The sequence below is a fragment of the Phoca vitulina genome, unplaced genomic scaffold, assembly GCF_004348235.1.
Source record: "Phoca vitulina isolate PV1807 unplaced genomic scaffold, GSC_HSeal_1.0 scaffold20, whole genome shotgun sequence".
NCBI lineage: Eukaryota > Metazoa > Chordata > Mammalia > Carnivora > Phocidae > Phoca > Phoca vitulina.
Window position 1 is genome coordinate 5,664,173 of NW_022589723.1, and position 24,265 is coordinate 5,688,437.

The 24,265-nt window shown below is 35.6% G+C and overlaps 1 protein-coding gene across 2 annotated transcripts in view; it reads left to right on the top strand.

Moving 5' to 3' along the window:
* The window catches only part of CUNH15orf41 (chromosome unknown C15orf41 homolog), a 204,568-nt gene that overhangs the window by 36,249 nt on the left and 144,054 nt on the right, over positions 1–24,265 (top strand). For both annotated transcript variants that reach the window (XM_032417050.1, XM_032417051.1), the window contains exons 2-4: positions 13,981–14,026; positions 14,916–14,980; positions 22,106–22,166. In XM_032417050.1, coding sequence (XP_032272941.1) covers positions 13,981–14,026; positions 14,916–14,980; positions 22,106–22,166 — 172 coding nt within the window. The remainder of the gene's footprint in view (positions 1–13,980; positions 14,027–14,915; positions 14,981–22,105; positions 22,167–24,265) is intronic.

Sequence of the window (24,265 nt, forward strand, 5' to 3'; positions counted from 1 at the left end):
AATTAAGAATAAAAGCCTTGTGGTTAAGAGTTAAAATTTTGTGTTTAATGAGAGAAGAGCATAATGCATTTTAAGGCATTCCATTTGTTGTTTTAATATTCTCAGCATTTATTATTAAAGTGGTGTGGTTGTGGACTAATTATAGTCCATATCATGATGATGTGGACTAATTATAGTCCATATCATGATGATTATGATGTTTTTAGAGAAGACTGAAAATCTACATTTTTTTTTCAAGCTAATGCAGTAGGGAAAATATAGCATCTGAAGCTTCAAATAGTTTGCTTGACCTCATACGATCACTAGTGAGGCTATGTAAAAGCACCAAGTTTTCAGGAAGTTACTTTTATGCAAATTCCTGCATTTTTTTGGTTAAATTCTTAAATGAAAAGTATCAGTTTGGTAATTGGAGGTTGGGAGTAGGGAATAAAAAACAGGGAAAGAGTATGAAATTATTAATACCATTATGTTAATATAACTGAAAATTTAGGAAGAAAGTGGTAAAGATGATAGTGTGATTTTTATAAATTATAACAGTTATAAAGTGAATTTGGCCAATCATTTTTACTGATTTTTTTTTTTTTTTTAAAGATTTTTTATTTATTTATTTGAGACAGAGAGAATGAGAGAGAGAGAGCACATGAGAGGGGGGAGGGTCAGAGGGAGAAGCAGGCTCCTTGCTGAGCAGGGAGCCCGATGCGGGACTCGATCCAGGGACTCCAGGATCATGACCTGAGCCGAAGGCAGTCGCTTAACCAACTGAGCCACCCAGGCGCCCATTTTTACTGATTTTATATAAGGTCTCTGTGACCTATTAAATTAAGAAAGATTAAGAGTGCAGAACACATACTTCTATACAGAAAAAGAATAAGAAAATGTTTAAATGGTTTTAAACAATATCCTAAACTTTTTTACCCCGTGGAAAGGTTACAAAAACAATTATGTTAATTAGATATAGACTAGTAGCTTTATGGTCACAGAATTTTAGCCTCAAGATGTTCATTCTTTCATTTATGATGATGTAGAGTTGGCGGAATGACTTGGTAAATTTTTATTTTAAGATAAATACTTGAGAAAGGAAAATTAATTTATTTGGTTTTGATAAGCAGATGTTTTAAGAAAACTATTTGAAGTGGATCAGAATCAGTAACCTTTTTAGCAGTGGATATTACTGAGGAAAATATAGCATTGTTATTTGGTGTTATTTTAGGTCTAAGGCTTTTGCAGAAGAAAAGCCAAAATGATATGGTTGTAGAGAAAGATAACAATTATTGGTTAGTGGTAATAGTTACCTCATCCCATTCATGGTAATAATATCATAGATTGCCTACTGAATCATGCTGAGTGTTGTTTGTCAGAAAAGTGATTTTGTCACTGTAATAAAAACTGATACTATTGTTTTTTGGTATCTCACTTTGTATTTTGAACCCTTTTGAAAAATGCCCTTCTGAATCTAAACTCATTTCAAGTATAAGGATTACCTTTGTTGTCCACAACATCAGCCACCACGTTAAAAAATCTTAAGAGCCAGAGCACCTGAGTGGCTCAGTTGGTTAAGTGACTGCCTTCGGCTCAGGTCATGATCCTGGAGTTCCGGGATCGAGTCCCACATCAGGCTCCCTGCTCAATGGGGAGTCTGCTTCACCCTCTGACCGTTTCCCCTCTCATGCTCTTTCTCACTCTCTCTCTCTAAAATAAATAAATAAAATCTTTTGAAAAAAAAAAAAATCTTAAGAGCCAAACCAATCATTCAGTTTGAAGTTGCTACAAAGAAGTGGGGGCCCTTTTAGTTCCTCATGGCCTACTTGTCTCTTTTCCTGGGATAATTTAATTCAAGCCAGAGATCTCCTAAAAAACAAAAAACAAACAAACCAAAAAAACCAACAAACACCCCTCTTTCAACACTTGAATAATTGTTAGGTTGAATATTATTATATGTGCATATATTTTTACATGTAAAAATACAAATTTTTTAAAATCAACTTTTCGGGGCGCCTGGGTGGTTCAGTCGGTTAAGCATCTGCCTTCAGCTCAGGTCATGGTCCCAGGGTCCTGGGATCAAGCCCCGCATCGGGCTCCTTGCTCCGCAGGAAGTCTGCTTCTCCCTCTCCCACTCCCCCTGCTTGTGTTCCCTCTCTCACAGTCTCTCTCTGTCAAATAAATAAATAAATAAAAATCTTAAAAAAAAAAAAAATAAATAAAATAAAATCAACTTTTCAGGTAAGATTCTGGTGGCTCTTTTTATTAAACATCTGTCTTCAGTCTTGTATCAAAAAAATAAGGTAATTTGAAGGAGACTGGGATTTCAGCAGTGAAATAGTTGTGGTATTAGACCCAAGAGGTGAGTATTTAACCTACTGGGGGACGTAGTACCTTATAATCACAGGTGAATGAAAGGAGTTAATTATTTTCCTTCATGTTCTCGCCCTGTGGTCTGATTACTTTAAATGCTTAGAAGTCTTAATAAACAATTTAATCATTCTAGCTATTGACCTAGAATAGACCTGTTATGTTAGGCCCACAAAGAAATGTCCAGTGTCAACATGATTACAGGTAATTATTATTAGGACTAGGGCACGGTTTTTTGATAAACTATACTTAAAAGTTTTAGGGCTGTAAGCAGAGAGAAATTTAATAAATCTAAACCTTGAAGTTGTAGAATTGATAAAAATCCTAGAACTTTTAAGATGAAAATGGTTTCTAAAGTCATAAATCTATGTACAGATGATGAAACTAAGACTTGGAAATATTAAGTTATTTTCACAATTAGGCTTTAAGCACTTCCAGAATAAAAACAATTGTTCCTATTGGTACTTCCTTCACAGTACAGCTTTTGATGCTCCCCATTGTTTAAAAAATAATTGTGGAATACATAATGATGTCTACCAGAAATTTATGGGAGAAAACTAGTATTCTGAAGGACTGAAAAATGGTCCTAAATCAGGGGAAATGACGCATTACCTGGAAAAACAATCACTTTCCATATTGTAGGGTCACATTTAAAATTTTACATTTGTGCTAGAAGAAAAGAACTGTCATAGAGGGAAAATTTCATGATTTTGATTTCCCATTCATCTCATCGTTTGGTGGTGAGAAATGGGAACTTTGTGGGTTTTGTTTCTCCTGGTCATATAACTTATGTTCTAACGTATTTTACTTTTTTATTTGTACTTATGGTTTAGCCAATACACATTGGTCATAGATACATTATGATTACTGAAATAACAAAAATAGGTGATATTCCCGTCTGTTAAAATGACATAAACTAAGTATTACTCCCATTAAGTCCTGCTTGTTGCACAACTTATTTTTTCCTTGATTTACCTGAACCTGGTGTAAAATAGCACTTTCTGTAACATTGAGTAAATCATTTCATCTCTATTATCTTTACTTTTGTCATTTCTAAAATGAGAGGGTTGGGTTAGAAATACTATGATATCTCAATTCTTGAGATACTCCTTTTACTAAAATAACTTGATTTAATAGTGATAATATGTTCTACATGAGTATCCTGAGCCCAGTTATTACTCTAAAGAGTAAAAGTTCTCCCAAGTAGAATAAAGAGAGAACATTCTAGACTCCAGAAAGAATTTATAGTGATGTGGTGAGATTAAGCTATAAACTGCTTGGGGGTTTGAAGGTGGGAAAGAGTGTGAGAGGCTAGAAAGAAGGGGCCTAAAGTGTGCTTTGCTGAGGAGTTTAAACTTCATTATATAGATAGTTGACACCTCCTGGGATTCTCAGGCCCAAAGGGTAACATCATTAGATGTATTTTAGAAGCGTTGTTGGTAAATTGGAGGTTGGATTAAAGGGCGTAGAGACCTGAAGCAAGGGAAGTGAATCAGAAAGTAATTTAGCAGTTGGGGGGAGTAGGGACAGATGTGAACAACTCTTGATGATAGAATCAACAAGACTTGGTGACTTTTTAATTGTTTCAGGGGTGAGGGGGATGGGAGAATCTGGAGTGATCCATAGATTTCTAGCTCAGGCATCTGTGTTTATAGAAATAATTGATTTAAGGGAAGTTGGGTCTGAAACTCATTTTGGGGAAAGGGGGTGGTGGTAAATTTAATTTTAAGATACTTTTAGCCAAAGAGGTGAAAAGTCCCAAAAGGAGCTATAAAATTGAGACTGATTCTGAGTAGAGATGGAGGCTGGAAATAATATACTTGGGAGTTATGGAAGTAGTTACTGGGAACACAGCTGGATTGTGCTTTCACCTGCATGAGCATGTAGGGTGAAAAAAGAAGAGGGTTGAAGAGATGTCCCTGGGAAACTGCAGGGAAGAGGATGTGCAGCCATTGGAAGAGAGAAAGATAGGTGGTTAGCAGGGTAGGAGGAAAATTATTAGAAAATAGTGCCCTGGAATGCTGGGTAGGAGGAAAGTTATTAGAAAATAGTGCCTGGAATTCATGGGAGGAAAGATTTTTAAGAAAAGAGGGATAGTAAGTGCAAAATGTTGCCATGAGGTCAGCTAGGGTGAGAAATATGTCTTTGGGGTTTAGTGGTAAGGAAGTCTCTGTGACCTTTGTTTTAGTTAAGGAGTGAGGGCAGAAGTGAGATTGCTGTGGGGAGGAGGCTGAATAGAATTTATGGAATTAAAGGGTTTCTAGATAAAGACATTAGGTCATGAAGAGAATCAGTGATGGACAGTAGTTTGAAAGGTAGGCAGGTTGTGGCTCATGAAGACAAGAGCATGCTTGGAAATAAATGAAGAAAGTGATGAAAGATATACTAGCTAATACTCTATGTAGAGTTGGAAGTAAGTTGAATTTTAACCAATAAGGGAAAGATTATAAATATCTACATACAGGCTATTATTCATCTATCATTATCTGTTCTCTCTCTCTCTCTCTCTCCAATCATAATAAAATTACCACAAACTTAATTTGAGCATTTCTTATAATGTAACTTAATCTCATTTATTAAACAAGGAAAAAAAACAGAAGAAATCGTTGTAGGAATAATTGATAAACACCTCTTATAAATGTATCTATTATTTATATATTGTGTTGAAGTTATTGGGATTGCTTTAGAGAAAAATGACCAGACTTTTGGTTTTGCACACGAAATTGAGTGTTTGTCACCCAGGCTTCTTATTCTTTATCTGATTTATGTTATAGCTCTTTCTAAAAAGTTAATACTTAAATTTAATTAGAAAGGAAAGAAATCTAGATACTTTAGACTCTAAATTGGAACATTTGAAATAGGGCAGATTTAGAGCAGAAAAGAATCTTAAAGATCAATTTATCTGACTCCTCTTCAGTTCTTCCTTCTTGATTCTCTTATTACATTTCTTTTCCTTTTTTATTTTGTTTGCTAGGATCTTCAGTTTGTTAGAATCTCCTAGAATAAAATCAGTCTCTTTCTCTTTTCTCCCTAATATCTAATCTGTGCAATAAATTTCTCACAGCTATTGATATTACCACTGTCATTGCTCAATTTTATGTATTTTTGTTATTTCCATCATTTCTTCTTTAATCTATGAGTTAGTTTGAAATGCATTTTTTTAATTTCTGAAAATAAGGGCTTTTGGGAACTTTTTAATCATTGAATTCTAATTTAATCACCTTTTTACAGGATATAGTCAAGTCCTGAGCAGAACTTTTGACAGCTTTATAGGGCTAGAAGACAAGGTTTCGGGATCAAGGGCTGGCAAAGGTGGGTGCTCATGTAAATGTCCCAAGCTTTGAGATAGGACCCTGAAGGGCCATACCCTAGGAGTAAATGTGAGCTGAAAGTAAGACAGCTCTACATGTCAGCTTGAGGTTCACCTCATTGGCCTCCAAAATTAATACCCAAAATTGGACTAAGCTGATTCTAGACTTCTAGTGCTCCCAGAATCAAATCAGAATTATCTCTGGAGAAAGATAACATTTTAGTCTTCAAATTATTTATAAAGCAGTTTTTCAAGTAGAATGACATATAGTGAGAGATACTCAGTCACATAAGTAGACATGTGACATGAATGAAAGCTAGTAGAAGCTGTAGAAGTAGACTTAAAGGGTCTGTACTTATTGGAATATTAACAGAATTTTTATAATTGTGCTTTATTCAAGGAGTTAAAAAAGAAGATTGAAGCACGTTACGGGGAATTTTTTGAAAAATAATCCAATAGAAAATCTACAAGTGGAAAATACAAAAATTGAATTTGGATGGATTTAACAGTAAATTAGACATTATTGAAGAGAGGATTAGTGAACTGGAAGATAGAACAGAAGAAAATACCCAGAATGTAATACAGAATAACAAAGAATAACAAAAAGGTGGAACATATGAAGAGAGTAAGAGATGGAGGATATAGTAAGGGGGGCTCAGTACACTTATTTGGAGTCTCAGGAGAAGAGAGAGTGCTAAAGCAATGTTTGAAGACATAATGATGAAGAATATTCCCAAAATGATGAATGATACCCACCCACATATTTAAGAAGTCCAACAGTTTCTAAGCAAAAAGGGAAATAAATACTATAGTTAAAAATCCGAAAAACTAAAGATAAAAAAAAATCCTGAAACTAGGTAGAGAAATAAGACACATTATCATTGAAAGAACCAAGATTTGACATCACCTACACATCTGTACTGATGGATTTATTAAAAGAAAGTTATTCCAGATGCAAGAGAGGAGAAGGAAGGAAGGGCAGTGATATGGTACATATGTTGGTATATCTGAATGAACAGAGACTATATAAAGCAATAGCAATGCCTTGTGACTTTAAGATATAGGCACATATTGAATGGATCACTGGGTGTTATACGCAAACAATGAATCATGGAACACTACATCAAAAACTATGATGTAATGTATGGTGATTAACATAACATAATAAAATTAAATTAAAAAAAAAGATATATGCAGAATTAAAACAATGCCCATAGTATCTTAATTGCAGGAGGGAAGAACTGTAGATAGTGTTGAGAAGTTTCTGTGTTTTCCATGCAACAGTTAACACTAATTAATAATAAATTATGATCATTTGAGGAGGCATGTGATTATGTAGGACAATCATTAAATGAATAGTATAACTTGTAAAGAATGTACAACTTCCAAATTGCCAGTGTTCAAATAATGAAGAATAAGTATTAAAACAATTGAAACTAAGACAAGAAAGGAGAGAAAGGGAATGTAAAGTGGGTAAAACAGTTAGCATTTAGTAAGATGATTGATTTAATCCTGAATATATCAGTAATTACATTAAATATACATTGTTTAGCTACAATAATCAAAACAATGTGGTATCTGTGTAAAGATAAATATATCAATCAATGGAACAGATTAGAAAGTCCCAAAATAAGCCTTCAGATATTTGGTTTCCTCAAAGGCAGTAGTGATAATTCAGTGGGCATATGGTATGTGGTCAATTACATATTCGTATGAAAATAACAAAAACAAACTGCAACCCTTATCTCCTATCAATGTACAGATTTAATCCAAGATACATCATAGGCCTCAGTGTAAGAGCTAACATTACTAAGCCTCTAAAAGAAAATATATGAGAATATCTTCATGACTGTAGGTAGGCAAAGATTTCTTAGAAGAGATGCACGGAAAGTGTGAATAATCAAATTAAAGAATTGATGAATTGGGTTTCATCAAAATGAAAAGCTTCTGCACTTCAAAAGATACCATAAAGAAAATGAAAAAGCAAGCAATGGACTAAGTACTAAGCTATGAGACAAGGATGATCAGCAATGGGGACTTTCCTTTAAAGTTGGTGGGAGTTTAAAATTGTTACAAACACTTTGAAAAATTGTTTGACATCTACTGATGCTAGAGATGTGCATGTCAGATGACCCAAAATTTCACTCCTACATTTATATTCATTAGAAATGTGTGCACATGTGCACCGAAAGGTATACAAGATTGTTCACTGCAGCATTATTTTCATTAGCAAAAGACTGAAAACAGTTCAGATATCCATCAACAATAAAATAGATAAATGTGGTATATACTTATACAGTAGAATATACTCTATAACAATGAGAAAGATTTAACTGCACTTAAATAACGTGGACAACTTTCACAAACATATTGTCCCATGAAGGGGCCAGATACAGAAGAGCACACTGTGTTTCCATTAATGTAAAGTTTGCACACAAGCAGAGCACACCTATACAACTTAGCAATACTTATTTGGGTGGTAAAACTATAAAGAAAAGCAAGAAAGAGATGAACATAAAGATCAGGTTCATTTGTGAGAGGAAAAGGTTGGTGATCAAGTAGGGTGCTTTTGGGGGTGCTAGCAGTGTTCTGTTTGTTTACCTAATGGCTCTGTGTGGTTTCGTTTTTCATATATTCATTGGCTGTACGTTTGTTCTGTTTTTTTTTTCTTATTGTGTCTCACAATAAAAATAGTTTAAAAAGAGTAGTATGTAATGGTGTAGATAAATGTTAATATCTTACATAATGAAGGCATGTGACAAAAAAGTATGTTAAAAACTTAGTTTTTAAAATGTTTATGTGTGTGCGTAGACACACGCACACACAAACACTCACAGCAGACACAGAATAAAAACACAGGAAGGATCTATGCCAGAATGCTAACAATGGACATCTTTGCACTTTACACAGAATATATACTATTTTATAACTAGGAAACCCTTCATTAAATATTATTTAATAAAATTAACACCTGTAGAGGGTGTTGTCAAGACTGGGTTATTTATACTGTGTTGTTCAGGGAAGGATTTAAAGCTGCTTTATATGCAGTAAATAGCATTTTGAACAAAAGACATATATGCAGTCACATAGAGACACTTCAGGCAATGGTGTGGTTATTAACAGAATATACTTTAGCTGCAGCAGCAATAATGGAAATTACCCAACAATTTTTTAATCCTACCCTGTTTCTTGAAGTCAATAGTTCCTTTATCTTTCAACACAAAAAAGAGCAGCATTTTTATGTAGCTAAAGGAAAACTGCAATTTGTTTTTTTTTTTAAAAAGGGAATATTGTCTAAGGCCACAGAATTTGCTCAAAACATCCGTGACTTCAATTTCCTATTAAAAAAGCAACAGTGCCTACCTTGCAGGGTTGTCTAGAGTGTGATGTGATAGCATATAAATGCTCAAGCAGGGCTATTAGTACACATGACATGTAGAACTGATTTCTGGGAACTTTAGGAAAGGAAGACTAGCACTGAGATGAAGAGTTTGGGTTTGGGAATTGGACTTGGATTTTGATTCCCCACTCTACAAATACGCAATTGTGTGTATTACTTAACTTCTCTTCCTTCATTTCCACATCTTTAAAATAAGGAAGATAATAGTACTGACCTCAGAGGATTGTTGTGGGGGTAAAACAAAGTGCCCAGTATAGTGTCTAGCACAAAGTAAATATCCATATAAATTTTAGCTCTTGTTGTAGAGCTGTTTTATATGTGACTTCAGGTTATCAGCAAGAGTAGTTAAGAGCCTGGGACAGTAACCACTCTTTTTTCATATATATAACACCTATAGCCTTTCAAAATTTTCTTTTTGATAATTGATTATTGCTAAGCCTAATGCTGCCATGTATATAGTCATTTATGGGAATATTTGCCATGATTGGGCATAAAATATAGTCTGCAACCTTGATATGAAGTTGAAAATTGGGAAGAGAGGAAATGGGGAAGTAGGTAGAATGCATAAATATTTCTCTATTTCTTGAATTTAACTATTTTTCTCCTCCTGTCTGCTCCTCCCCCACCCCCCAGTATCAGAGTATCAGTAATCTCTCTCCAGATTCTTTCCATTTTGCATTGTATGTTCCTGAAAAAAAAAAAAAAAAGTTAGTGGTGTTTTTTTTGTACCAAGTCTTGCTATCTTATTGAATTTCATTTTGATTTTATGGGGGGGGGAAAGGCTCTCCGTTTGAAATTTGTGTGTAGGTGTGTAGGAAGGTGGGAGTGAGGGAGGGTAGATGCATTGCTGTCATAGAACACCTTCCTTGACCAGTATTCTGAATCATTAACCACAAAGAGCCAGTGTTCCATTGTGTTCTTTCACAGACTTAGAGAGGTTGCACCTTGTAACCATGAGGTCTCCAAGTCTATTGCTTTGTAGGAGTATCCTGCTTCATATCCCTTTAATTGGTTTACTGCTTTCTGAATCCCAGAAATAATATTTATTTTGGTCAGAGAATTTTGAGCTCAGTAAAGTGTAGACATTTAAGCTTCCCAGATTCTGTAGCAAAAGGAGCTTGGAAATTAAATAACGGTACTTACTTTTTTATGGTCTTTTTTCAGAGGTTGGGTACTTGAAAGAGGAAGAACATAAAATGTGTGGTATCTTCTTCCTTAAGATTCTATTTTTTTTTTAAGTCTCCACTGGGAACGTGAGGACTTCCTTCTTATATGAAAGTTGAATTGCAACTAGGACTGTGCTGAGCTCTGTCTGCTCTTAGTCTCTGCAGCACTCATGAAACCCTCTGATGTTCATTTTCTCTAATATGCTTCAGGTTACTTGAATATCTTAGCTGGACAGATTTGGGGACATGTTGAGTTAAATATTGAATGGGGAGCTGGTATATTGCCTTTTCATACACCTGACATTTGAAGAGTCCTGGATGCAATATAAAATGAGAGTAAATAGTACTCCATCAATATTTAAAGTCTGTATGGAAAAATCATATATACACCGCCCAATTTATGATCTCTGGGTATATCAATTTGGTGACACAGTGACAGGCAGAGGAACAATTTTAAGGAAGCCAAATACAGTAGCTGCCAGCTAAGAAGAGAATTAGAAAGGACAAAAATGGACAGTCCTTTCCAAGTAGCGCATCCCATACATGTGCCATCATGATGGAGTACCTTTTCTCCTCCTCCATCACATCTCCTATTTCCAGAATACATAGAAACTGGAGTGGGTATATTTCTTCTTTTTGAAGGTTAAAAAAAAAAAGCATATATTATTACTCAGAAGAAGTATGGAGCGTGGTCAGTTCAATTTATGGTTGCTTGAGCATCTCAACAATGTTCTCAAGGCCCTGGGCTCTTTCCCTCTTCTGTGCCTCCATCCTCATTTTGTTGGCTCTGATCTCATGCTTGCTTATCCACTGTTGCAGTATGATGGCTCCGGCTCTGTGTAGCTGTTCATATGACTTGGACAAGGTTTTACATAGCCATTCTAGGGGTCCACTGGCTTGCTCTTCTTTTCTCAGAAAGCTACAGGGTGAGGTGCGTAATCTGGGAGGGTAGCATGGGAAAAAAGACAAACTGATTTTTTGAAGAGGTTTTAATAATATATCTTGGGCATTTGTGCAAAATAAGTGACTCTATTTTTGAACATGTAAATCTAAAACACAAAAATGCTAAGGGAAACATGTAGGCTCCAAAGCCAGTGTAGTCTTGAAATATGTGAGAATGCAGAGTGTGATTTGCTTTGCTAGATCCCTAAAAAATATGTTGGTACTTGACAGTGTTCTCATTTTTGGTTTTTTGGCTGCACATACATATTGAAAGTTTCCTCTAAGTCGGTTACTTTATCTTTTCTTTTCTTTTTTTTTTATCTTGATGGCATATTTCCCCCTACCCATGACCTTGGGACAGTATAGATGCTCAGTGAATACTGCTGACTGATTGACTGTGGTGTTCAAGATAGACTTTTCAGTTACACAGTGTCTTTTTCTCCCCTCTTCTTTGGCTGAAAACCATATTCCTGTGAACCTGGTGATTGTTGAATTTATACCAAAACTTCTGCACTCTTTGCCAATCAAATCAAACACTGGGAGGTTGCAGTGGGGGAAGGGCAGACATGGTAAGCTCTTCAGAGCTGTACCCTTGAAGATTGTGATTGCTCTAACCTCCTCTTGCCTCTTTCCCTTTGGAATATCTTCTCAGAATTAACACTCCGGAGGAAAGTAACAAATGATATACACTGGAGTCAATGTCTTGGTTGCACTAATACTTTCCTGCTCTTTAAGGTATGAGTCATGTTCAGAACACTCTTCTGTAAGCTTAGCACATACACGAACAGAGCTTGGTTGGCAAATAACCTGGCAGAGGTCATTCAGCTCTCTACAGCTTTGTCTAGTCAACCAAACCCAAAGCATTTTGGACCCAGGTCTGTCTATCCTTTTTACTGTGCTAAGTATGTCATTTGCTCTCTTTATGTCTAGGCCAGTTTTACCTCCTCCTGGAATCTTCTCTCTAACCCCATTGGCCACTGAGAAAATGGGTTACTTCATAGTCCCTGTCCACAGTTTCTGCTGAATTGAATTCTAAGCAGTTTAAAGGTAGTTTCCTGGCTAAAGACATTATCTCATCTTCTGTTTTTACAGTACCTTCAACTCCTGACCAACTTCTTATTCTGAAACTGTTTATTCCTAAACTTATTTCTCCAGCTGTCTCTTAGTCTTCCCATTCTGGGTGTCCACAGTTACATTTTTGTTTTATTCACAGTTTCGTTTCCTCCTCCTTAGTCATTGGTCCCCAACTTGCCAATTACAAGCACATTTATTGCCATCATATTTTCTGACCCTTAGAGACCAACATTTTGTCCATCATTAAATAACTAACCTAAATATGTTTTGCTGTACAATGAGGAGGGGGTCTATTTATTGCACATAAATATCTAATGTATTGACTTATTCAGTAGTTTGTAAGGATCTGGGCTTAATTTTGCCATTTTTTTTTTTTTCAGAAGCTGTTTGTCAGAAACCCTACTAGGGTATGTGATTTCATATGAAGTTCAGGCAAGCCAGGAATAATAGGAAGATTTTATGTGTAAAATTGGCTTTTTCAAAGGTGGTTTCCATTTTTAAAGGGAAACTGAAAAAATTGGACTATAGCGAGTTTATAATTTTTTTTATAATTTTTATTCAATCTCAGTGCTTTTGAGTTATTGAAGCAATTCTTTAGTAACGATCGGTTTTCCTTGCTAAACATTTACAGTGTTTGTGTTTTTTAACCTATTTTTTTGTAGTCTGATGAGAATGGAAAGGGTTTTGAAGCCAAATCTATGATGGTATGCAGAAGATGACAACACTGTGGCAGCGAGTAAAGAAATATGCTGTCATTGTTTTTATTTCACACTCTCCAAATTACCTGTGATGAGCTTAAGAGGTTTCATTCACGCATAGAAAAATTTTAATTATTCATAGTGCTTTGGTGTACCATAAAAGTCGAATTATTAACACTGTAATTTGTTCAGATAGCATTTAGTAGAAAATATATCAGAAATAATTAATTGTTCTCAAGATATGATAAGGTAGATATATCTACAGAGGGCAATCAAAAAGAGTAGCAGTAGGATATTGATTGCTTTTTAGAGGAAAAAAAAATTCTGTTCCATTTCTAAATGTTCACAATTGTGATAGGCAAATTTCCACTTGGGAAGAGTGTTTTCCAGGTCGTTTCACTGCCAAGTGTTTGACATTGTGTGGAGTCTTGGATGCATAAGGCTTATGGCCGTCTTTGGGAATGACGTACCCCTAGGACCTCGGCTTTCTGCTGTGAAAGCTCCTATTTTCAAAGCCCACTAGTGTCAGTAGGAACGTTCCAGTGGTCTCTCGGTGCTACTTCTAGTGAAGACCAAAGTTTTTCCCCCTGACTCTGAGATAGCTGCAGAAGAGGATACCTGTCCGCTAACAAAATAAATTTAGAATGCTGCCAGCGAGTGAACCGCCTGTTCTCCACTGTTTATGGGATTTGACTCTTATCACTTACTAATGGAAATAAACCTTGCTTCCTTTTGGTCTGTTTTAACATAACTGCACGCTACAGGCATGATTTATAATCATTCTAAAGTTAAAAAAACGTCCAAATTGTATGATCGTTTGCTCCGAGACCATCCATATTTTTCCCTTTCCCTTTTTCTGTCTCCTTGACCTAGCAGCAGGAAGCCTTTGTTTGAGGTGTTCATCTGGAACAACTTTTCCACACTTGTTTTCATGTTCTGTTAGATTACAGGGCAGCAGGCCTACCTTTGAAGCTCCTTTCTCTTTTGTTTCTTTGCCGTGCACTCCAGTAATTAACTTTGTCCTTCTTTTATTTGTTCCAGTCAATCGCAGGCCACTCTGCTGAGCATCTTCTCCCAGGAGTACCAGGTTAGAAGTTTTCTCCTTTGTGAGGGTTGACAGGTGCCTAATTGAATGATGAATGTCCCTTTATTTCTTTGTAATTGAACTGCCAGCTCTCTGATTGGGTTGGAGGATGTTCTCCTTTCCACATCAAGCACCGCCTGCGTCTCAGTGGAGGCCTGCCAAGCCTACCCATCCATCTGTCTAATAACATCTAGCCTTTGCTTATTTGGTGGACCTGTAATAAATTATGCTAAACCATTATTATTCTGACAATAATAATTTCCCTGTGTTGCGTGGTTCCATGTGCTAAATGTTTGCTGACTTGCACTGTCAGTGCCGCTTTCCATTGCTGACAGAGATGATGATAAATGACCATTGCTGGAGTGGCAGAAGGCAAGAGAGGCAGAAAATGGAGTCATTTATCATGAGATGACAGGTGTCAGTCAAGTGGCAAGTCTCTATGGAATTACTTTTTGTAGTTTTCAAATAAGTTGTTTTTAAGCAATGTTCTTCCTGGTTAAAAATGGCAATTGGATTGTAAAACTAGAGTGCAGAGGACTTAGATGGAATTGAATTGAGGGAAAATTAATACAAAGGTTGAAAGAGGGAACAAGTTTTTCTTTGCCCTCTGCAACCCTAAGCAAACTTATTTAGATTCAATTACTATGACCCTGTTGGCTTTTACATATATACTGTACCTTGTGGTACAGGCTGAAGACATCCTGGCCAAGCAGTAGAGATTAAAATGCATAGATTCATAAAGTAGAAGGAAAAAAGACCTACCACCACTCAAATCCCCAAACTATTATTCAGCTTGCCCTATGTGCTAGATATTGGGATGAAGAGATATGTCATTCTGTTCTTGAACCTGATGCGTGACACAACATAAAGATCTTTTTTTGTTTTGTTTCAGAAACATATTAAAAGAACACATGCCAAACATCATACTTCAGAAGCGATTGAAAGTTATTATCAGAGGTATGACCTGCCTGCCCCACTAGAGGGTATCATAGTACCTATTAATTGTAATAATAATTATGAATAAATTAGGTTACTAAATTAATTGTCTATATAACATTTCAGGGCATTGTGATACAAGTCTTACTTAAGACTTAAGGTATATTTTTTTAATAATTTCTCAAATGGTGTGTTTAAAGAATATGGTGAGACTATCTTGATTGTGTGTTATGCATACTATGTAAGAAATCCTTACAGTATTATGAAATCTCAGTTGGCTACTTTAAACTTATTGTAAGTGCATATCTTGTATAGATGCATGTTAATACACACATGTATCTACATATATGTATGAAAGTTCTCGAATCAAGTTTTCTTATTTAGATCAACAAGTTGAAAAATACATTAGAAAATAAGATTGAATTTTGGTTCACTTCTATCTTGCATCATAGGTATTGGGTTTGCCATTTTAGAAATGAAAAAAAAGGACATGTCAAGTAAGGACATATGGAGATAGATAATAATAGACAACTGTCACATTTTAAATGGGGTTTTGTATTTTAAAAAGAAAATCTGGGTATTAAATCACCAACATAGTGTCCAGGGGATATTTTAATTTCGGCCTAATTTATTATAAATAGTTTTCAACCTCTGTTCTAAAACAGAAGGTTTAAAGTGGCTTTTCAAAAAGAAGAAGGTAGTAGGAAGGGAAAAATGAAGGGGGGAAATCGGAGGGGGAGAGGAACCATGAGAGACTACGACTCTGAGAAACAAACTGAGGGTTCTAGAGGGGAGGGGGATGGGGGGATGGGCTAGCCTGGTGATGGGTATTAAAGAGGGCACGTTCTGCATGGAGCACCGGGTGTTATATGCAAACAATGAATCATGGAACACTACATCAAAAACTAATGATGTAATGTATGGTGATTAACATAACATAATAAAATAAAATAAAATAAAAAAATAAAGTGGCTTTTTAAAAAAAATTCTAAAAACGATACTGTCTTTGTAATATGACTGAATAATTTATAACTGTAAATGGTAATGGTTTGCATTAGAATTGTTGGTTTCTTAAATATTTCAAGGACATATTGGAAAGGAAAGCTGTCTGAAATATGCTCTTAAATTATTACACCTAAGATTGACAGATCAACGTTTCTGTGGCGATAGTGACACCACCGATTTTAGATGAATGATTTTTGTGCACAAAAATTTTATGAATGAAATGAGTATCTAGAATAAATACGGTATCGTGTTTCTGGAAAGTCGTTTTTTAAGAATTGAGAAGTGTTTATTGAAAATAAAAGTTATTGAAGTTATTAGCCTTTTAAAAAATTATATACTGTGCCATGTATGATAAGAGATGCGTTCAGTTTTCAGTAGTAGCGTCTGTTAAAGATACACACACCACATATGCACACACACTTTTGTGTCTAGGAGAATTCCCCTCTAAACAAGTCTTTGTAGAATTTGAATTGATTTTTTCCAAATTTATAGTCTCTTCAGTGACATCAACATTTGAATGCAAGTTATAACCTAAATCATTCATGAAAAATGAAGAATGGCTCACAAAGTGCTATGAAGTCAGCAACAGCTTTGGAATCCAGACCCTCCAAAGAAAGACTGAAAAGTTACTTACCTGTCAAAAAGTACATTTTTGTTTATAAAAATGATCATCTTAGGCCATCATATAAAAGTTTGGTTCTATGTCCAGGCTTTAAAGCCTTGGTAACATAAGCAGTAGAAAATAGAGCCTTTCCTAGAAATTTGGAGATCCACTTACGGGCCATGGGGCTGCCCTCTGACAGTCATTTTCATTGTTGTTTAAAGGCCATTTTACTTAGATGATTTCTAAGACCTCTCGGTGCTGCTTTTTAAAATTTAGTTTCATTTAAAAGTGTATTTAATTATTGAGGTATGAACATACTTTATTGGATTATCTGAGTTGGTCAAGCCAGAAATAAAATTCTTTCCTGTAAATATGGTTACTTAATGATGAACATTTGGGTGAGCAATAATGAGACTACAGAAATATATACACATATATTTATATATATTTATAAATTTATTTAAATGTGAGAATCTCAGTTGTTTTAAGGAGTCACAAATTTTGAAGTAAAAATGTGAAGTTAGGCTGTAATGGACAGTCTAATAAGAAAACAGTCTCACCAAATTCTTACTTGACCACCCTGTTCCCTGGCTTTTTGCCCTGCACTCTGTGCTTGGAGATGGGCCACGTTGTTACCTTTCAGATGGATTGACCACACAGCCTCTTGTAAACGTGCTGGTTAAATGTCCCTGTAGTCTCTAAGGTAAATTGGCCTTTCTAGAGTTTTGTTTTCCAGCTGATAATAATAAAGGCAAATTGTATTATATCAAAACATATCTAAGCAGTTTGACAATACTAATACTTTCTTTAATTCTTTTTCTTTTATAAAAGTAATACTTGCATATTGTAGAAATTAAGCACACCTGTGATGGTATAGAAAGGAATGGATGATCGCACATAATTGTGGCAGCCACAGGTAACCACTGTGGTATTTTTCATTGTAGTCTTTTGTCAATCCATTTTTATATAGATGAGGTCATACTATATATACCATTGTGAATCCTGAATTTTGTACTTGGAAAAATGTGTACAACATCACTTTGTAGAAAGCTTTCTGTAAACATTTTATTGATTGCATTATTTCATCATATGAAAGTACCATAATTTACTGAATTATAACTGTTGAACATATATGTTTCTAATGTTGTAATATAAAAATAATACTCTGATAAACATTTAGGTACATAAGTGTTTGCAATTTGGATTAGTTTTTTAAGATTTCTATGTATATAATTACTGGTGCAAATAATGAGCATTTAAAGATTTTATATGTTGCCAAATTACTGTCTAGAAAGTTTATAATGGTTTCGCCATTGCACCTAGTCAGAGAATTCCTTTGTCTCTGCATTCTTGCTAGTGTTAAGATGATCTCAATTCAGAATTCGAAATCTGTATTTATAAACCATATAGTCCACAGTGTGATTCCATCATGGTTAACTGAAAGTTCAAAGTATCCAAATATCAGCTGAAAATGTTTTCTCGAGCTTTTGAATTATTGAGGAAATTTCCTCACTTGATCTTCATGTTGTGTATGTACAGATACAGCTTGGTGTTCATTTTGAAAACAACTCTATTCTTTACCCCTGTATCAATGGCATTTTATTTCCAAACAGGAAACATACTTGGTAAAATTTATTTAGGCCATCCAGACTGTTGCACAGGGGCATGTATGCACACACACAGACACACTCACAAGTGGTCAGATTTGCAAATCCCCATCAATAGCAAGGTTTAGAAATGTTGTCTCCCATCTTTTCCCTTCTTCCAACATACACTGTTTGAGGGCAAGCTTTATTAGCTTTAGAGAATCAGATCAATTGAATTTCATTCAGATTTTCACATGGAAAAAAGGCTAGCTCAAATATGTTATTGACATTACATGACAAAAATAGTTTCTGAAAATTTGAACTACTTTTTTGTTTAATTATCACAACTTACTTTGCACTCACTGTGTCCCATCTACCAAGCCTGGAATCAAGTATACAAATGTGAATAAGACATGGTACCTGCCCTCAACTGCTCTGTTTTAGTGGAAAAACAGCTGCATACTTGGAGATGGGCTCCAGAAATTTTAAAGGTAGAATCAACAAAGATGGTATTCAGCTGTAAGCTTAGAACAGAATTTTGGTAGTTTTTTGAAGTTATGCCATTATAATTATTATGAAAATAATTATTATAAAATAATAAAGATCAAATAACTTTTTAATATTTTAAATCAGGGGTGCCTGGGTGGCTCAGTCGGTTAAGCGTCTGCCTTCAGCTCAGGTCATGATCCCAGGGTCCTGGGATCAGCCCCACATAAGGCTCCCTGCTCAGCGGGGAGTCTGCTTCTCCCCCTGCCGCCTCCCCCACCTCGTGCTCATGTGTGCTCTCTCTCTCTCAAATAAATAAATAAATAAATCTTTAAAAAATATTTTAAATCAGTACATATCATTTTAATCTTAGATGCTAATAAATCTTTCACACTCAAAGAAACATAAAATGGACTTTCCATGAAGATCTTTTAAGGATGGTTTCAACCCACAGGATAAACATTTCTTAGCCCTCCTATGGCAAAGCTTAGAGGATGGCACATAGCTTCTGTGCAAAGTAGTTTTAATTTACAAATAGGTATTAGGAAGATGGCCCAGGTTACCTTGATGTAGTATCCATAATCACATCTTTATATCTCAGTTATAATTCAGACCTTTGCTAAGGATCTGTTGGATGTAAGTTCAGCATTCATTTGTGTAGGCCTCTCCCAAGATGCTTCCAGTCCAATTGGAGAGAGAAACAAACCATTGTAAATGTATGGAAAGTCTACACTGCAAGTTTGCACAAGATGTTTTGAGAATACAGAGAAGGGTAGCATTAGGAATTTCTGATCATGTCCTTACTGAATGTTTTCTGTAATTAGTATGCTCCTTTGATTGCATATCTAAATATTTGAATAAAACTGATCTGTCACTTGGTATAGAAGACAGTTAAAGTTCCCAGAAAGGAAAACTTACTTCAAATTAATTTTCACTTAATTTCTTTTCCCCAGTACTTCTGAAGTGTTACAGAATATAGTTAGGAAACAAATTGGAGAATAAATATATTCAGAAGCAGGCCTACCCTTTTCAACATTTGAAGGCCCCTCAGTCGACCTTGGGGGATGGGGTTCCATTTCAGAGCTTTACTGTTCACCGGCTAAGAGAGCCCAGACGGGTTTCATCCGTACCCTGGGGTCTTGTTTCTTGGCAACTAGGCAGCTTTTAACAAGCTCATAATTAGGAATTTCCACTGCATTAAGTATGAACATGTTTCTATATAGATATAGTGGGTTATTGTTTGACCATCTCCTGTTCTTTAAACTTAACAGAGGCACTCCATTGGTTAATGGTTAATGCAACATTTACGTGAAACCATGGAGTTTTGAGTCCAAACAACAGTTCCCTGGCATAGGCAGTGGTCTGAGGTCTAGCTATTCTTTTTCATTTTTTCCTATCAGCTCTCAAAGCTCTGCTCTGGTCATACTAGAGCCTTTCCTGGTCCTCAGACACCCCGGGCACATTCCCGACATTTGTGCTTACTGTTGTCTTGCTGGGAATGTTCTTCCTCCCATGGCTCCCCGCTTGCTTTCTTATGGGCCTCGACCCACGTGTCACTTGGAGATGGCTTCCCGACCAACCCATCTAAGCTTCCATTTTATCGTAGAATATATCATTATATTATGTATGTATTTCTGTGTTTTCATTGTCTCCACTGCAATATCATCTCTGTGATGGCAGGAACCATGGAAGATTTGTTCCCTGCTGCTCCTTCAGAACCTGGAACAGGCCCAATACAAGTTAGCTCTCAGAAATATTTGTGGGATAAATGAATGTTGAGTAGAAAGTTGTGAAGATACCCTAATATCAGTATAGGCTTAACTAATCTGACCCAGAGTCTGAACCCTTAATGAATGTGCATGTTTGGTGGCTTTGAATGCAGGATTAGTTGGTCAGACTTGACCGAACGGATTGGTTGTTTCCGGAGCAGCCCTATCAGTGCAATGGAAATGTTGTGAGTTGATGTGAGGTTCTGAGCTAAGCTGGTTCCCAGGGACCTTTCTCTAAACCACACTTGCCTTTTTTTTTTTTTTTTCTTTTCTTCTGAAAGTGCTTATTTCTCAATTAGATTCCTAAACAGTTTTTTCAAGGAAGTCCCCAGTTTATGGAAAATGAACTTAATAGAATTACTTTGAAGTTATAATGATCCTGAGACTTCCTACCTTGAATAATTTACTTTTATTCCACTTTGTTTATAGGAAAATCATACATCTGCATAAACATACTTGTGAAATAATATAATTTAGTGTCTGCTTGTGGTAGTTACATGGAAGACCTCATCTGTTGACCTTGATTTTTACTATCAAACAGATATTGTTAATTTATTCACTCAAACGGCATACTGTAGAGAAAACATCCATATTGAATTCTCTTTTCTTATCCAGTATGGCTTTTAAAAGTTATTAATCAGTCATTTATTAAAGAAAAAATATATGTATGTATAATGCAATCACCTATTTTAAGCCAAAAACTGTTTTAGGCATAATAAATGGAATAAAATACAATTCTTCTACCCTCATCAGGCTTTCAACCCTGCATTGGGGGTTGGGTTTGAGGTGGACAAGTAACTAGGCAGATACAATATGATGCTGTGTTAAGTGATGGAGAGATTTACAAGGTGCTCATCGATTGTACCTTGGGACACCTAACTTTCTCCTGGCTTGTGGTGGATTGAAGAAAGTTACATGTAAGCTGAATCACGAGTTCTCCAGCTGAGGGTTGGAGTGCAGAACAGTGACTACAGATGAGACTGGCCGAGGACAGTAGGTGGGAACCAGATTATGAAGAAATTTGTAAGAGGTACTAAGTGGTTATAATTGAATCTTGAGATTTAATGTGGGGCTGTGAAATGTTTTGAGGAGAATGGCACATTCAGATTTTTGCTTAAAAAAAAAATCACTCTGGCTTGCATGTCTGGGATGGATTTGGGGAGGTTTTTTTGTAGGTTTTTTTTATAGTGGGGTTAGGGAATGAGGAGGGATGGAGGTTATGATAGAAATCCAGGACATAAAAGATGATGCCTTGTATTGCCTGACAAGGTGTGCTGACCCACCGATGACAGGTCTGCTCCATTTGTTTCTTAATAAGGTGTCAACCAATGGATGCTTTTTTTCAAACCATAAGAGTAAACTCACTTTCTTCGCATAAGGTGGTTGTGGTATAGATAAAGCCAGGTGACAGGGCTAGTTCTTTTCAAAATCACTTCTGTCTTCATGGAAGGGAAGGGAGCCCAACCTGCTCATACCTCGCACCCCCAACTTCAGTTAGTAAGTTTCCAGTGGTTTTGAGGTAAGTTTTTTTTTTGTTTTCCTTTTCCCTTCAATGCTTTTCCTATGACAGTAGCATACTTTAACTAGAGTTGAGCGTGGCATTTGCCCAGGAGAAACGTGTACACACAGGGGATGCTGACAAGTCTATGCTGGCCTTTTCTTGTCACTGCATTACCACTTGGCTTTGTCTGTCTAGGTACCTGAATGGAGTGGGGAGAAATGGAACTGCCCCAGTGCTCCTGGAGCTGGCCAATGAGGTAATGTTATTGTTATTATTTTACTTAAACCTGCATAAAACCTAAGGGGCCTATCTAGAGTAGCTTTGCTTGGAATTATAATTAACCTTAAAGAAAGAGGTTTTGAGGTGCATTAGACATTTAAATTGCTCCCTGGTCTCTTTGTAGTTTTAATAATTGGACAAAGAACTTCATATATTAATAAATCAGTTAACATAATTAGTCTACTTCTTTTAAGGCAAATGTATAAACAGCTTCTTGGTTTCTTATTTTGTGGGAAATTTCAACCAAACAGCTCAGGACATGCTCATCTTTGGATGTGTTGTCTTAATTTAGTGTGAGAAATACCTGTGTTAAGTAAAGAGACGTATGCCAAGAAAACCTATGCTAACTATTATAAAAATGAGGAGAGAAACTGTATACTTAAAAATGTAATGTTTACTTGATTTATTTTTTTGTTAGCAAACTTTTATTATGATAAAAGATACATGCCTTGAAAAGTCTCTTTATATGAAGAAGCATACTGTTCTTAGTAACACCAAGTATAAAGTGATTTATTGAACTTATTTGTTAACTCTGATCTGCTTCTGTTTGGGGAAACAAATAATAGTCTTACATTTAAAAAAGGAAACCCTCAAGATTTCCCATGAATGAAGAAGCTATAAAAAGTTCATAATAGTGGCAGAGAGCATACTGAAAAATAAAATATTTAATTCCTAAACTTTGAAATATTTATCCACTATAATAAGAGCAATACAATATTTAGTCTAACTTGGAACTGCTTGTGCAAACCTCACAGGGATGGAATGCAATGTACACTGTTTTCGTGTTGCATTATAATGGAAAACATAGAAGCAAGGCAGAAAATGTGTGTTTGCATTAAAGATGACTCAGTACTGTGAGCATTAAGTGTTGTGGTAGCAGCACGTTCTACATGTTACATTAGCAAGGAAGGATGGTTTCTCTCACAGCTTCTGTCTGCTGTGCCACTACATTCAGCAAATGAGCAATTACCTATCAGTTACTAGAGGGTTTTAATGGTCTAGGCAGTGTCTACACCATCTGATACGATAGTTAACATATAAAACGCACTTCTCCTCCTAGCAAAACATGTATTCATATTTTTTTCTACTTCTAAAGCAAGGTAGTTTTTAAATGTCTTCAGACTTGTTTGTTATGAGTTGATTCTATGAGCCACTTGAGGTTACTGTGCTGTAACTAGGAATTTAGTGATTGTCCTTTATGAAAAAAAACATAGATAAAGGAGTGAGCTAACAGCATCTAGAAATAATGTGATGCAAATATGGTACTCATTTTTATAGATGATGATATTGATGACATAGGTTTTACGTAGTAGCAATTTATATTCATTTGAATTTTTAATGGATATTTGTGTTGAGCTTAGCTTATTTAGCTGCCCTCACCATCCATCTTCTAGTACTATGGAAAATTTTAAGCCACTAACACATTTTCTCCTACATTGGTAAACCTGTTATTTACCACAAATATATAGAATATTTAATCAAAGAAAAGAGTTACTAAAGATTTTTTCTGTCCTTTGGCTGCAGATTAGCACAGAGGTAATAGCACTTTCTGAGTGACTGCGAATGCATCAGGGAAATTTGGGAATGGCTGGTACCAGATTATGGCTTCTAAACAACTAGGCTGCCATTTTTATATGATAGTTAATACTTAAATGACATACGCTTGCATCTGGTGACAATTGATGTGATGGTAATGCTTTATGAGTCAATATATATTTAATCAGTGGAAACTGTAAAAATTGATGAGAAATATATAACATTGGTACATTACAGTGTGCAGTAGCTCTCTTAAACAAGAACACCGTATTGTTGATTTGGGGGGCAAGGACTAGAGGCGGTCATCAGTGCTTTTATAAATACCGTAATACTAATTTTCCTATTTCAAGGCTAAAAATGAACATTTTAGGAAATCTCATTTTGTTAGTAATAATAAGATCACTCATTCTGTTCTCTCCACACAAATATTTTCAAGTGAGATTTGAAGCACTATGAATTTTACTTACATGCTAAATTCTGACATGAAGCATGATGGCCCTATTTCAGAGAAAGATGGACACATGATTAATATGAAAATTA